At 39.9% G+C, this 15,424-nt stretch overlaps 2 protein-coding genes across 11 annotated transcripts; one reads left to right on the top strand and one right to left on the bottom strand.

The window, feature by feature from the left end:
- The first annotated feature begins 161 nt into the window (after positions 1-161).
- Positions 162-13,769, top strand: flvcr2a (FLVCR choline and putative heme transporter 2a). Of its 8 annotated transcripts, none has more exons than XM_078796057.1 (12): positions 3,080-3,170; positions 4,863-5,512; positions 6,347-6,488; positions 7,498-7,638; positions 7,771-7,838; positions 8,051-8,154; positions 9,605-9,715; positions 9,897-10,002; positions 10,113-10,224; positions 10,480-10,544; positions 11,312-11,433; positions 11,827-13,769. In XM_078796057.1, exons 2-11 carry the CDS (start codon positions 4,898-4,900, stop codon positions 11,384-11,386), a joined length of 1,539 nt encoding a protein of 512 aa, XP_078652183.1. In that variant the 5' UTR covers positions 3,080-3,170; positions 4,863-4,897; the 3' UTR covers positions 11,387-11,433; positions 11,827-13,769. The 8 variants fall into 8 exon arrangements, 6 of the variants coding, with proteins under 6 accessions (XP_078652184.1, XP_078652183.1, XP_078652181.1 ...); XM_078796055.1 differs by lacking the exon at positions 3,080-3,170 and adding an exon at positions 3,227-3,517; XM_078796056.1 differs by lacking the exon at positions 3,080-3,170 and adding an exon at positions 4,546-4,789.
- erg28 (ergosterol biosynthesis 28 homolog) lies at positions 13,766-15,066 on the bottom strand. Of its 3 annotated transcripts, none has more exons than XM_058091165.2 (5): positions 14,792-15,066; positions 14,573-14,713; positions 14,323-14,413; positions 14,117-14,235; positions 13,766-14,040 (listed from the first exon to the last, which is right to left on the bottom strand). In XM_058091165.2, exons 2-5 carry the CDS (start codon positions 14,703-14,705, stop codon positions 13,952-13,954), a joined length of 432 nt encoding a protein of 143 aa, XP_057947148.1. In that variant the 5' UTR covers positions 14,706-14,713; positions 14,792-15,066; the 3' UTR covers positions 13,766-13,951. The 3 variants fall into 3 exon arrangements, with proteins under 3 accessions (XP_057947148.1, XP_057947145.2, XP_057947147.1); XM_058091162.2 differs by having other exon boundaries at positions 14,573-14,719; positions 14,803-15,066; XM_058091164.2 differs by having other exon boundaries at positions 14,573-14,719; positions 14,792-15,065.
- Positions 15,067-15,424: the final 358 nt, after the last annotated feature.

Genomic DNA, 15,424 nt, shown 5'->3' with positions numbered 1-15,424 from the left:
TATTTATGCTAATTATATTATTATTAGTATTAGTAAACATTCATCAAATGTTACCTTTGTTTTTGTTTAAATGTTCCTGTTATAATGATATGATGCATTGTGAAATAGTGAAATAGCACTCATCCATAAAGAGGCTCTGATTTTGGGGACGTGTGAGAAGATACCAGGTAGTATACATTGTGGTCGTCCACTCCATTCTTATCTGTTTTTAGCTCCGTTGTCGTTCCTTATCTCAGCAGCAGGGTGGAGTAAGACGTCAGTGGGTGACTGTTGCATATCTGATTCAGTTCAGCAGCGGAATGACTTTCTGGAGAACACTTCATAAGTGCGCCTTTTGGGCATCAGCTTCAGTGACTTTATCCTTTGAGTCCAGAAAATGGGAGACATTGACTTAAACGCGGAGGAAAAGATTCCAGTGGGGAAGAAAGCAAAACAAAACCGTTTGGAATGCTTCACTATTTCCAACTGTGAGAGCGGTTCTGCTCCCACGACCGGCGTGCACTGGAAGCGGTGGATCATCGTGTTTCTCTTCAGTTCCTACTCCCTGAGCAACGCGTATCAGTGGATTCAGTACGGCATCATCAACAATATAATTATGAAGTTCTACCAAGTGGACGCCTTCGCAGTAGATTGGCTGTCCATGCTCTACATGCTCACCTACATCCCCTTCATTTTCCCCGTCACTTGGCTCCTGGACCAGAAGGGATTGCGCATCACGGCGCTGCTGGCCAATGCGCTCAACTGCGCAGGGACTTGGACCAAGGTGGCCAGCGTAAAGCCGAACCTGTTCTGGGTCACGATACTGGGACAGTTTGCGAGCTCCCTGTCTCAGGTGTTCATACTCGGGATGCCCTCTCGCTTGGCCTCGGTGTGGTTCGGCGCGGATGAAGTTTCCACCGCCTGCGCCATTGGAGTTTTTGGGAATCAGGTGAGCTTTTGGAACTTCGTGTCGTTTGAGATCTCCCACGCAGACACGTTATTGATGGATCGGGTCAAAGGTCAGATGCATTGTCGCTCATTGTGTAAAGACATTGATTTTCATGATGCACAAGTATGCGATACACGTTCCTGTATTTGTGACAGTCCACATATAGTACTTCTTAGTAAAAAATGTAAATAATATGGTAATGGTAATGGTTTCATTTCATTTGAACATGCATCAGATTACAATTGAATGCATCACATAATCAGTTCACAGTTCCACATGTCCGAAAGGAGTAGGAAGAAGTAAAGCTTATTAAATCCTACCCCTCCATCTGGTACTTTTACAATCAGTAACTGTTACATTTGTTCACTTCCTGCTTTCCTAATATAATTTAATTTTATTTAATTGTATTTTTTAATGATTTTTTAATGGTTTTATTTCATTTGAACATGCATCAGATTACAATTGAATGCATCACATAATCAGTTCACAGTTCCACATGTCCAAAAGGAGTAGGAAGAAGCAAAGCTTATTAAATCCTACCCCTCCATCTGGTACTTTTACAATCAGTAACTGTTACATTTGTTCACTTCCTGCTTTCCTAATATAATTAAATTTTATTTAATTGTATTTTGTTTTTAATTGTAATTGGTTAGCATATAGGTCACACTGGGTTCGTATCTCCGTTTGGCATCTCTGTCTCGAGTTTGTACTGTGCCTCTCACCCAAAGACAGCTGGGATAGGCTCCAGCATACCCGTGACCCTAGTGAGGACAAGTGGCAGAGAAAATGGATAGGTACTTATATTGTGTCATATGTTACCCACTCCCCCGAGTTCAATTCCACCCTCGGCCATCTCTGTGTGGAGTTTGCATGTTCTCCCCGTGCATGCGTGGGTTTTCTCCGGGTACTCCGGTTTCCTCCCACATTCCAAAAACATGCTAGGTTAATTGGCGACTCCAAATTGTCCATAGGTATGAATGTGAGTGTGAATGGTTGTTTGTCTATATGTGCTCTGTGATTGGCTGGGTGTACACCGCCTCTCACCCGTAGTCAGCTGGTATAGGCTTCAACATACCGTGCGACCCGAGTGAGGCTAAGCGGCATAGAAAATGGATGGATAGAGCCCACATTGGAATTGCTGGAATTATATTCATGATGGAAATTTTTTTTTTTGCCAAAATCTGCACAAGTTGCCTTTTGTAACATCTCTGGGTGGATTTTCTTTTCCACTTTACAGTGGATGGCATACAGTGTGAATGGTTGTTTGTCTATATGTGTATATTTTAGCAGAGGTAAAGCAGTCATGTTTGCTTGAGGCCAGCTTTTTCATCATCTACAATTTGCTGTACCTGCGGCTTATGAGAGGCTAGTCTGGTAAAAAGGAAACTGTGTTTACATGCACAAGAAGCATTGTTTACTCTTCCACTTCAAAAGTCAGCCTGAAAGCAAAAGGTGTGGGGCGGGGCGGTGGGGGTGGGGTTAAGGTGAGCAATCACAAGGAGGTTTGTCTTGACTGGATGGACTCTCTACGACTAGTTTGGGATGCTACCTCACTCTGGGAAACGCCAATCTCATAGGGAACTCTTCCAGTCAGGACACCTCACAGCTCTATCCACTCATGGAGACCGAGTCTTATAAGACATATCCTGTTTTTGTCAATTATTGTATTGCTGTGGGTTTTGAAGGTGGTATTTTTAGCTGAAACACAAAGGAATTAGTAATGGGGGTTGTTTTTTATGATTAAAAGCTCACAACGTTCAGAGATGCAGGCTTTGCATCGGTCCTTGAGTACACATAACTCATTTTAGTAAGTAAAATATAGATGCAATTGTTTCAGACTTATATAAAATAAATAATATAAATAAAAAAATAATAAAAAAATATTTAAAAAATAATAACATAATAAATAAATAATAGTATATATAATAAATAATAAATAAATAATAATAAAAGTAAATTAAAGAAGCAAAAAGATAATTTCATACTACTACTCAGGTTGAACACATATTCATTGTTTTCACAAAACTTTATTGATACTTTATTGGAGCCAGTGAACACATTGGACTATATTGTCCACCTAGCCCCGCCCACCTTCCTTGGTCCGGATCATGTCGGACTTTCAGCGCTGGAGACTTTAGCGCTGGAGCCGTTTATCCTGTTCTTAATTCTACAATCCTTATTTATCAGGGTGACTTGCTCTGTGCCTCTCAAAACAGAAGATGGTGACAGGCCAGATATACAGGTACTTCAACCTGTCTGGTTGTAAACACAAATTATTGTAATACAGTATCATTCGGTATATGTCTTAAAGTCAACTGTTAGTTTAGCACATTTAATGTTAATTTGGTTTCAAATGGCCACATATCAATGTTAAAAAAATGTATTGTTGGGTTTTTTTAAGTATTATTTTAGCGTATATTAAAAGTGGAACTCCAAGTGTACTATATAATACGGTATTTGTTTGGAGTTTGGTATGCGTATGGGAAATGACGTGTTCATGTTTGCACAACGTCGCCATCTTGTGCCTACTCAGCGTATTACTCTACTGTACTCCTTATTAGCTTGAATGGAGCCATACTGGCGCTTCAGGTAGGCTAACTGTAAAACTTTTTAAAAATAACATTTCAGGTTTTAATCCAACTTTTTAAGACTAGTTTAGGATGTCGTCTATCAGCATATTCCGTCACTTTTACGACTTCGGTGAAGCTAGGGAGAACCGGTTGCTCAAACAGCGAGAGAAAAACAAGTTGAAGAAGCTAGGAAAAGTTACTTCTTGTCCTTTTGTGTCGTTTACCGGGCTTATTAAGCTTATTTCGAGTAAAAAAACGCTTCAAATGTGAAGCTAAAGATTATTGACTTTGCTGGCTGTGTTGAAGAATGGTGAGCATAACCGTGAATGAATTAATTCATTCACGGTCTAACCAGCTAAACCTCATTTATTTACCTGAAACTAATTCCACCAGAACAAAAGTACAAATACCTCAATTCCACAACCACTATTACTATCATCTATTTGTGGGAATTGACACCTCAATTGAGCTTCTTGGTTCGACCAATTGCTGCAATCTGGTCAGTTCACCCAAAATTTGTATTTCTAATCTGTCAGTCAAAGCAGAAACCACACCCTGCTTGCAGTGTTTATTTTATTTGAATCATGTGAGTCATGTGGAAGCAAAACATATCAAGTTGCATGCTTTTCTGAATCAATGAAGAGTCTTCAGTGCAATTACGTAAGTAAGAGTTGTAAATTATGTCATGTGTGATGAAGCATGCAATCACACATTCAGGCAGAGTGAGCTGAGAAGATGCTAGCTAGTAGCCACTCTGCCATCTTGCAACCCCAGTGTATTTTGACAACTTTCAAAACTGAATTCTGAGCAACCTATTATTAACTTTTTAAAATGATTCAGCAGCTTAGATACTATAACTCCAAACATTATGTCATAATGCATTAAATCAACCAAAAAATGTATACTTTTTGGGTGCATGACAATTACAACTTGCATCATTATCAGTATGTGCGTGTCATGTGCTTGGTTAGCTTCAGCACACTAAATTGAGGTGATCAAGTCATATAACAATAATAACATGTGCTGATGCAATCCGAAAAGAGGAGTTTGTGTTCAGGAATAACACTCACATAAAAAAACAGTCATGTGACGAAAGAGGTGTTATGCAGTGAGACAAGCAGGTGATCTTTGGCATCGTGGACAGGGAGTCGGGTATGTGACTTTTTGTCCCTTCCTTTTCCCTCACTGGAGAGCTACCTGTTCAAAATCAGCAAGGAAAATTATCAGTCAAGTGTATTTGAGGCCAACTTTCTCATCTTGGGCGGCTAGGAAGTGGTGTACCTGCTATTGGGTAAATGCTGCTCTTTTGGTAAACGGTGACTATGTACACATGCACAAGGAGAACTGTTTGCTCTTCTCTTTAGCTGATTACAGACGTCTGAAAGAGGAGGGGAGAAACATGAGCAGTCAGGAGGAGCTCTATCATGACTGGATGGACAGCCACAATGGATCTTCTCCAACTAAAAATGCCACAACCAGTTTGGGAAGATCTAATCGCCAATTTTCTTTGGGAGATGCGAGCCTTATATCGAATTCCTCCTGTCAGGACACCTCGCAGCTCTTCCCACTCATGCAAACCAAGTTGTACAAGCGGCGTTGGGTCATGCTGTTGGTTTTTTGCATGTACTCCATGAGCAATGCCATGATGTGGCTGCAGTACGGTATCATTGGCAACATTTTCAAGCGCTTTTATGATATTGGCTCCTTGGCCTTGGACTGGCTGTCTATGATTTATTTTTTCACATACATTCCTCTCATCGTGCCCGTCATGTGGATGCTGGACAACCGAGGCCTCAGGGAAGTCATCATGGTGGGCTCTGCTGTCAACTGCATTGGCGCTTGGATCAAAAGCAGTACGGCTCACCCCGACTCGTTTGCTGTCACCTTCTTCGGGCAGTTTGTGTGTTCAGTGGCCACTGTTTACACACTTGGCATCCCATCTAGACTTGCTTCTCTGTGGTTCGGGCAGCACGAGGTTTCCACTGCCTGTTCGATTGGCGTTCTGGGAAACCAGGTGTGTTTCTGTTTGTCTTTTGGGCGAAAACTTTGTTGTTAGCGTGTGATTTGTATAATTTTGAACACCTTCCAGCTGCTTTCCTAACCCATATAGGCCCCAACTAACAATTATTTTCCATTATTTCTTCTAACATGTTCCAGCAAGGTTTAGCCCCAGTGCACAGGTGAATTTAATGCAAAATAACATTTTAGGTTAGAGATAATGAAGTATCAATATGAAGTATATTATACTCACATCAAACATTTAACATAGGATGTTAAAAGTCAGTGGTATTATTTTATTTAAGTTGACGTCCTGTTCTCCTACTTCCAACATAGTATATACAGACCCCTTGTTAAAATATTTTTTAACCATCAAAAAACAAATTTTATTTGAAGTTGGGCCGCACCCACCTGTGTTAGAGCAAACACTGCATACCAGTTATTGTCATGCATGTTTTTGTTTTGGGACTTCTGTTTCACAGCCTGCTGTGATGCATAAAAGCCTGCATTGTCATTGACATCCACATACCCACCATGACACCATGTGTTTGGTTCCGTCCTATATACAAAATGAAACAGCCATGTGTTCTGCAATATATAGTTTTCACATGCCTGGGACTCAAACTCCAAGTAAAGAAAAAAAAGACAATTTGATATCTATAAGAGAATGTAGCGCTTTGATGTACAATTTGTCTGCATAACGACCAAAGTTAAGTTACCTCGTGTTACGCTATATTTGATCGGAGGACCATGCTTGAAGCGTCCATTTCATTTAGCAATAAAAATTTGAATTTTGCATGTGACAAGGCTAATGTATTTTCTTGTTTTTCAATGTGTTGCGTCACTGCAGTTGGGCATTGCCATTGGATTTCTGATCCCGCCCATCCTCGTGCCGAATGTAGATGATATGGATGAGCTGGCGCACCACATTAAGATCATGTTCTACATCAGTGCTGGAGCGGCCACCATCATCTTCATCCTTGTGGTCATTTGTAAGTACTCATTGGTAAGGTGGACTGGCGGTCATGGTTGTGATTCAGGTGAGGTACGATTAAAGTCAGATAGGAACTACAAGCAAAGGGTCAATGATGTGTCTTTCATCCATTTTATCTGAGATACTGCAGTTCAGTCTTAAACTTGTTCAGCGTAGTTCTTAACAGTGGGACATTCTGTGGTGCTCCTTGGGCAACACTGCTCTCCCAGTGTCCAATCATTGCTGTAATTGTGCACCTATTTGATGGGATATGTTCCGACACGTGGCGAAACACAAGCAGGGGCTCGCTCAGCCTCAGAGGGCAGGCAAGTCGCTGACAAGTCAGGAAAAAATAGCAATGACTGACCACAGGTCTTATTTATTTGTCTTCATATTTGTTTCTCTGTTATTGGCTGATCAGTCGGAAAAGCCTCTAACTCCCCCTGTAACCCTCAACTCACCAAGCAGTATTGAACATGGATGTAAGGGTGGACTATTGTACCTTTAAGTGAGTGGATGAACAAGTAATACGATTAGTACCAAATAAAGGCTTCAGAACACACAAAAACAAATATTTGTAAGGTGCTGTAAAATGATAATCACAAAGCGGTATTTGTACTAGGTAAGCTACCTTGAATATTTGCCCCAATAGAAAAAGAGTATTTTAGTCTATTATAGCTTCTAACTGTTTTAGGGCTTTTCAGTAGCTCAGCAAGGCTTTACATTGGCAAATAATGAAAAGGAGAACAAAGAGGAATATTAGTTATTGGGAGGTGTTGACTGGACATGGTGGTCGTCATCATAACCTGCAGAGGATTTATTTTAATGTAAGTGCAATTTGCAGACCTTGCTATTGTAATGCAGAAAGATAAGGGTCAGTCTCTTGGACTATGTGACAGTTTTGAACCTCTTTCAGGAGACTAACATATAAATATTTGTGCAATGCAATTTAATAATGTCTGATTAACCTCTTCTGGGTCCTCTTTTTGACCTTTTAAATTCATAATGTTCTCCACCGTGTCTTCTAGTTTTTCAGGAGAAACCAGAGCTCCCTCCCACACAGGCCCAAGCCCAGGCCAGGTGCTTTACTCAAGAGCAGTATTCTTACCGGGCTTCGATTTGGAGGCTGCTGCGCAACAAGCCCTTCATGCTGTTAGTTGTCAGCTATGGTGGGTCTCTAAGCTCTGCACCCTTTCGTAGACCATCAGTAGACTGGTCTATCCCAAAGTCCGGTGAAGGCTTGTCACACATCGTTACGGCTCTATCAATACAAAATATCTACTTTTTTTATTTATTTGCAGGACTGAATGTTGGCTGCTTCTATGCTGTGTCTACGCTACTGAATCGAATGATCATTGAACACTATCCAGTAAGTCTCAATATGGCCGCTGCTGTCATACGATGTCATGTCTGAATGTACAGCTTTGGACTCTTGATGCCAGTAAAACTGCCAGAAGAATGCCCTTGACACAGCTAACTGTCATTGAAGCACGTCAGGGCCTTGTGGATAAGATAAATGCAAACTGTAACAGATGTATATTACTACTTCTAAAACTAAAATGTCAATACGTTTTCTCTTAGGGAGAGGAGGTAAATGCAGGCAGGATCGGTCTGACCATTGTCATTGCTGGCATGGTGGGGTCGCTCATATGTGGCATTTGGCTGGACAAGTCTAAAACATACAAGTAAGATCATATTTCTTTAGATTGAGGTGTGGTATTTCAAATACAGTAAACATGTATTCAAGTTTCCAAACAGTTCATGAACAGTTCATTATTATTCATGACGTGATACGTCAACCATTAAAGCCCAGTTGCTAAACATGGTTAAACAAGCTTGTTAAGTGTCATATGACACTTCTTAGCATTACAATTTACTCTTATGCACTTAGTATGTAAAATGGGAAATGTGTTTGAAGTTGAACAATGGCATGTAAACTTACTGACTGTCCAAGTAAAAATAAAGTACAACATAAAGGCTGTTTTTTGCGGTATGGACAAATAGAGTATTAATTTGCAGGGTTTTATTTATTTGTGCGAATTACATTTATTATGAGCGCTATAACATTTGCACTACATTTACACTATTTGTACTAGAACAACAGCAGCATATTTGATCAACAATTAGAGTCACGATACAAGAGGAACATCTGTGATAGCATTAGCACTCATGGATCCACAGTTGCTGTTATGTACTGTGGCCCTAGTTGTGTTATTAAACACAGTCTCCTCGCCTGGGTGCTTAAACATTTGCTCATGGAGAGATGACAGTGTGCAAAGTGGACACGAATGAAAATCAGAAGTGCGGATGTGATTTTTTTTTGTTCTGATGACCCTCTCTGCTTATCTAAACTGACAGGCGAGACTCCAGTAGTCCCCTTGTGTCCTATCCAGCTTTGTGCTTATCTGCATCAAACTTGGATCTTCTCTTGAAAGAGCGCAGTTTTCACCAGTGACAATGAAATTGAAATTAATCTGTCTGTTTTGACTTGATAGATTGTTTGGATTCCTCAAATGCCAGTTGAATGTTCAGCTTGTCAAAGCAACCAGGTCCACGTTGATTTTGTATACACACTCTCCTTGTCTTAAAGTATGCGGGAGAGAGTCAAAGGACTATGTTATGTTAACAAAACCATTATTTTACGCGTGGTTGTTCAAGAAAGTGCTGGACCAGAATAAGCCTGTGCAGATGGCCCGCGCTATGACAAACGTCATTCTCAGAGATAGAGGTTTTTCAGTCTTGGTCAAACATTGCCTTTAATTACAGATCAGGGAGAGTAAAGTTCTGCTCATTTCTGTGAGATGCCTGTTTGTGTTTGTCATCGTTTTTGAAGACAACTTGTCAATCAGCATTACTGTGTTTGACTCAAACTGTGGATTTTGTCAACATTAACATTCCCAGCATTAAAAAAAAACAACTTGAGGTCATCAGGTTTTCTATTCTTAAGTGGTTTTGTGCAAGTACCCTGGAGGATTGAGGCCCTCTGATTAACTTTTGCATAACAATTATAATCCACCTCACAGGACTCCGATCTGAAACATTTTTGTCGAAGTCAAATCTGATTAAAGTGGATTTCAAATTGTTGCTTTGCCGTATTAACACTTAATAGACGCTCTGACTCTGTCCTCTTCTCAGACAGACAACACTGGTTGTGTATGTCCTCTCCCTCGTCGGGATGCTGGTGTACGCCTTCACCCTCAACCTGGGTCACCTGTGGCTGGTGTTTATCACATCTGGAGTTTTAGGGTGGGTAATCATTATAGAGTAAAGGCCGCCAACCCCATGATTCTCCTCCTTTTAATGAATATTATGAGCAAATTTCTCCCATGGGAATTCCTTTTTAAGGTTTATTTTTATGTTTGTTAATGACTCGGAAATGTTTTATATTACAATATGAGAGGTTTTATATGAGCATGTGATTCTGCAGCTTCTTCATGACCGGTTACCTTCCTCTGGGCTTTGAGTTTGCAGTCGAACTCACCTACCCAGAATCAGAGGGGACCTCATCTGGACTCCTCAACTGTTCAGCTCAGGTCAGTGCAGATTCACGTATCTGCTACAGTGTAATTCATACTCATTTAATATTTTTTTTAAATGATAGTAATGAAGAAATTACATTTTTTGTGAACCAATTCAATTTCAGATCTTTGGAATCATTTTCACCATTTCCCAGGGAAAGATAATTGACAGATGGGGTACTTTGGGGGGAAACATCTTCCTGTGTGTCTTTCTGCTGATAGGAACTGTAATGACTGGTAAGATTTCCTACATACTAACAAGGCTGGAAAACCTTCACAAACAATAGAAGCCCAAACAAGCATTTCAAGGTATTTCAATCGTTCAAGGATGTAAGGTTGCCATCTAGTGGCACAATCGGAACCAGAATCTTCTTGTTTCATGTCATTACTGAGTGAGAATTTAGATTTGATGTTTAAGGTCTTAAAACATAATTACAACAACAACATTGTTATGATTGGATTCAAAAACTAATTTTTTTGTATTTATCACAGGATTTATCAAGTCTGACCTCCGGAGGCAGAAAGCCAATCTACAGGCAGAGGAACAAATAATTAGTGTAAGCACATTACAGATTGCATCGTCACATCCCTCTACAGCACTGTTTCTCAAACTCCTTTTTTTCTCCAGACCCTTCATATTGCCGTAAAAGAATGTACATAAAGTACTGCTAACGCTCTATTTATTACAACAAATATTAATAAAAATATACTTACACAATGAAAAAAAATACTTTTGGTTACCGAGCTTAAGTTTGGGAAACCCTGCTTAAGAGGGATTCTTTCTTTGCATTTTTGTGCTAAAAAGAACGCTAATCAAGAGCTGCTGGTTGCTTTTGGCTGCGAGCCTCACATTGCTTTGCACTGCTGCAGGCATGCACATGAATGAATGAACGCACTGCTCACTCTCAACGCTTAATACAAGTCCTCTCTCTGATTACTCTGACAACTTTGCAGCCTGTTCTGAAGAAAGCGTAACTTTTTCTACAAAACGCTAATTTGCTTCTATGCTGGATAAAATGAATGTTTTTGTTTTCACATGGGAAGTAGCATGGCCTCAGCATGAGAGGAGTGCATGCTGGTGAGGAGGTCTTATGTGTGGACTTATTTAAAACAAGCAACGTCCTTTTCCAACACCTCTTAAATGCGACTAAAATCTAAAGCACAGTGAATTGAATGATAATAAGTCCATACTCAGACATGCTACTGTTGGATCGGCAGCAGGCAATTATTTGGGTGTGCTGGGTTTTCTGCGTTTAAAGCGGTCTGTTGCATGGAAGTTCCATTGGTGCCCCTCAGAGGCGTGACACCCAAGCTATTATTCCAGCCTGCAGGCTCAGAGACGTTGGTGCAGGACTACGGGGGCACATCTTGCAGCACCCCCTGGCAACGGCAGACTTGACATAAACCTACAAGCTCACTAAAAAAACAAAACACACATCTGCCAAGGTAGGGACACATACTCCTTTAATAAAAATACTCCCCACAGAAACAAATACGAGTGGAACCTTAGTTAGTGTCATTCATTTGTCTCGGAAGGCTCTAACCGAAACACAATCTTACCAAATAAAAGCCACAAAACCAAAAATGTTAACACAAAACAGGCTAAATGAATATTTAATATTTAACTTGTAATTCTGGCCTGATGACACAGAGATTATTATAGAGATTATTATACTCCAAACCAATAGTGGTCAATGTGTAACCCCTATTTGTAAGATACCGAAGGTTATATAGAGTATAGTAAGTATATAAGTCAAAGGACTCTGGTATATTGACAGAAATGTTTATCCATATGAGCTGTCCCTGTATGTAAGTATATCATTTTTCTGTTCTTTACAGAAAATGTCTGCCATTAAAGATGAAACCATCTCGCCCCCTGAGAACCTGACAGAAGGGAAGCTTTAATTAAGAATACAAGCACCATAGTCACCATGCATTCTGCTATGAAGCCTTGTCGACGCTGATTGGTCACGGTAGCAACCGACAACCCTGCTGCATATTTGTTGCACTGTGCCATAACACACATACTGTACACTCCTACATGATATTCTAATCCCAAAACAAGCACAAGTACAATGCACTTCAACCTCATGTCTTTACATTCCTCAATTCTGACCCTCATCCACAATCCTCATGTGAGAGATGAGCACGTCTTTCACTTTTCTGTGTGTTCTAAAGATATAAAAGCAGATAAAAAGAGACAGCTCATTACTACACATAATGGGACACATCGCATATGACTTATGACCTATTTTCTGGTATAAAATATGCTCTAATGTCTTCAATATATTGGGTAGAGAAGTGAACGTGGTATCAAATTGAAGTCATGCTTTATCACACTTGATTTTACAAAATATCTAAACTTTGTAACATTGCTACTTTATGAACGGTTTATGAAAGTGTTTCCCATTATATGCATTCTTAGCTGCATCTTTTTAGCTGTTTAAAAAAAAAAAGGAAAAATATATGTATTCATGTCTCACATAAGGATTGTGGATAATGGGCAGTTTTCCATAAAGCTTGAATATCAAGTCAAGTGTAAAGTTTATTTTTTTTATTTTTATTTTTTACCCTAAAACCTTTTTAGTGTCAGTGGTGTTTTCTGTCATAATTAGCAATATTTTAAAGGTCCCCTATTATGCAAAATTCATTCATTTATACATTTTCTACCGCTTATCCTCACGGGGGTTGCGGGGTATGCTGGAGCCTATCCCAGCTGTCTTCAGGCGAGAGGCGGGGTACACCTTGGACTGGTCGCCAGCCAACCACCGGGCATTATGCAACATTATTAACTAAAATGATATTATACCATCTGTCTTTGGGGGAGAGGCGGGGTACACCCCGGACTGGTCGCCAGTCGATGTGCAGTATTCATTACACATCTGAAAATGAATCATGGCACTCTGCTAACGATCCGACAGTCAGCTCCAGACGTGGGAGCTGTCAGGTTGATAATTTCTTCAGCAAACGGGCTAACCCAGCATGACGTTTCTTGTTTAAATGTGACTGTAATACTAGCACTGCAGCACACATAGCCATGCTAGTGTGGCTAACGTTTGTGTCCTCCTGTCACACTCCTTAATGTTACACCATTGTATGATAGAAGACAAGTTTATGTAGAAAGCATTAAAGCTACTGACACACAAACCCAGGAGGGCTTAGTAAAAACACTGTTAAGCTGTCTAAATTACAGAATTACCGCATTGCGGCTTATTTTAAAATTGTGAAAAACACTATAATATGGGACCTTTAATGGTAAAGATTAACAAATGGACAACTTTGTTTTCCTGTCATGGCTGCTGGGAGGCTTTCTGCCTGCCATGCTGGATCACACAAACATATTACCTCAGAATTTTACTGATTACAGTAACTGTTGATGCTGTGCATCGGAAGCATTGGAAGGTCAGTTTTGTCCTTGCTTTACTGTAAGAGACCTCCTCCAGATCTGAGAAAGGAACTTGAGGATTGATATCTGCTTCACTATCAAGAGGAGGAGGCAAATGGGTCATTTTTCGTGAGAAAAATGACAAATATTTGATTAAATACTTAGTGCTATACACAGGTTACTGAGAAAAGGCGTAGTGTGCATAGTTTGTCATGAATTAGTTTTATTTGTTTTGTTGTGGCGTGTCTTGTGATTACTTTTTTTTCTCTCAAAGATGACGCAATTTTTAGGGTTACTAATTTATCACATTGTGGAATTTTAAGGACAAAGCTGTGAAGTCTCTTTGATGCTCCTTGTCATTTAAAACACATTCAATAAATTATTCTATTATATTTGACTTTAGACTGGAGTGGAATGATTTTCACGACACAAAGCAAAGAGTGTTCAGTTTATTTTCCATTGTCTGAATAAATAAACCTCGAAATAAACAAAGAATCAATGTGTATAGCTCTGGGAAAGTCTGGGGGAAGCAGCACACCACACAGTCCATCCAAACAGGTCTTGTGTACACGAGAACATTCAGTTACGTTTCTTCTGCCGTGCTCCCACTTCCTCTGGATTCTCTGGAAAACACTGGAATCCAATCAGCATGGCTATGACTGAGAAACCTGGAAAAACAAAGGATACTGAATTCAACTTAAATTCCATGCTAGCAAGGAAATTGTAATTGGGAATAATACTTACTGGCCACAATAAGAGGTGCCATGACCCCGATGGTGAGAGGTGCGGTTTTGTAGATAAACGTCTCGGATAGAAAATGACCCAATGCTAACACAAATGTCCACAAGGTGATGTGATACAGCCTGGAAGAGCCAGTGTAACACAAAATAACATTGGAATAATATTGGAGCTTGACCACAAAAACACGGCAAAATCACAATATACTTTACGTTCTGTTCTGGATATCAATAGCACAGGCACAGCGGATGATGGATGACAGTAAGGTCCAAATTCCAAACGTCCGTGCTTGAAGACCATTGACTGAGGAGAAGACAGGATACATGCATTCTTAGTTGACATATTATAACAATTCTACTTGGCACAAAACTGACCAGCAGGTATTGACAATACATAATACAATTTATTCATACGAGCAATTAATGGGATGAGTAAGCATGACTATTGATGAACGTAGATTACCAAATTGAGGTGTTCCTGTGTAGAGTTTCTCTGACAGGAAGCTGTGATCTCTGAAACTCTGCACAGTGTTTCCCATGGCGATGACAGAAACCATCACCAGCCAGCTCCGCAGGACGTTTAGGAAGCGACTCATCTCTTCTGCTGCTCCTGGAGTTATTTGCATTAATATAAGCATTTATCTGTTTATGTTCCACAGAGGGTGTCAGGTGTTAGTATTACCTGTTTATTACCTGAACGAACCGATGACTCCCAGCTAGCAAGTATTGCACCTGACAAAGAGCTGTTTTGCCGTAAACCTTTGCTTTGAACAAGGTACCAAATGACATTAATGATAGATTTTCATACCGGTGTTTATCAAAACATTATGATAATACTGAAAATAAAATAACAGCATGCAAAGCAATGAAGTTAATAAATGTGTTTTTGTCGTCTTTCAATAGAAGGCCAGACTGGCTGTCCAATGACAAACCCTACTCACTGGGTTCATCCAGTCGTACCATCGCTTTGATTGGTCCGCGTGTCCTGTTTGGTATCGCCTACTTTTATTTTTAACCAATAGTCTGAGGCAATTCCAGACTCTAACGTGTGGTTGGTCATGGTTGTACAAAGACTCAACACTAGGAACAAGATAATGCCCTGTCTAGAAGTCTGTTCGCTATTTTCATTATATTTACTTGTTTACTTATTTTAGTATACAATTCGCTTTAAGGTGCATATTGCAACATTTTATATATTTTTTCCCCAGCTGTCAATGGGCAACTGGACATTGACTGTACAACCGCCACAATTTGTTATTAATGTGCTTTCTTAATTTTTAATATATTAAATTTAATTTCTTGACGTTGCATTAGA

Source organism: Doryrhamphus excisus, linkage group LG14 (assembly GCF_037039965.1).
Source record: "Doryrhamphus excisus strain RoL-2023G ecotype Guam linkage group LG14, RoL_Dexc_Guam_v1.1, whole genome shotgun sequence".
Classification (NCBI taxonomy): domain Eukaryota; kingdom Metazoa; phylum Chordata; class Actinopteri; order Syngnathiformes; family Syngnathidae; genus Doryrhamphus; species Doryrhamphus excisus.
This window is presented reverse-complemented; position numbering and strand designations above follow the sequence as displayed.

What these genes read in the sequence shown, in the direction of transcription:
- flvcr2a (XM_058091138.2), top strand. Translation starts at nt 4,829, where the DNA reads ATGCACAAGGAGAACTGTTTGCTCTTCTCTTTAGCTGATTACAGACGT. An exon ending in CTTCATCCTTGTGGTCATTT is followed by an intron (nt 6,489 to 7,497) that starts GTAAGTACTCAT and finishes CGTGTCTTCTAG; the next exon opens with TTTTTCAGGAGAAACCAGAG. An exon ending in GACAAGTCTAAAACATACAA is followed by an intron (nt 8,155 to 9,604) that starts GTAAGATCATAT and finishes TCCTCTTCTCAG; the next exon opens with ACAGACAACACTGGTTGTGT.
- erg28 (XM_058091165.2), bottom strand. Translation starts at nt 14,705, where the DNA reads ATGAGTCGCTTCCTAAACGTCCTGCGGAGCTGGCTGGTGATGGTTTCT. An exon ending in CACAGGAACACCTCAATTTG is followed by an intron (nt 14,414 to 14,572) that starts GTAATCTACGTT and finishes TCTTCTCCTCAG; the next exon opens with TCAATGGTCTTCAAGCACGG. An exon ending in GGCACCTCTTATTGTGGCCA is followed by an intron (nt 14,041 to 14,116) that starts GTAAGTATTATT and finishes TTGTTTTTCCAG; the next exon opens with GTTTCTCAGTCATAGCCATG.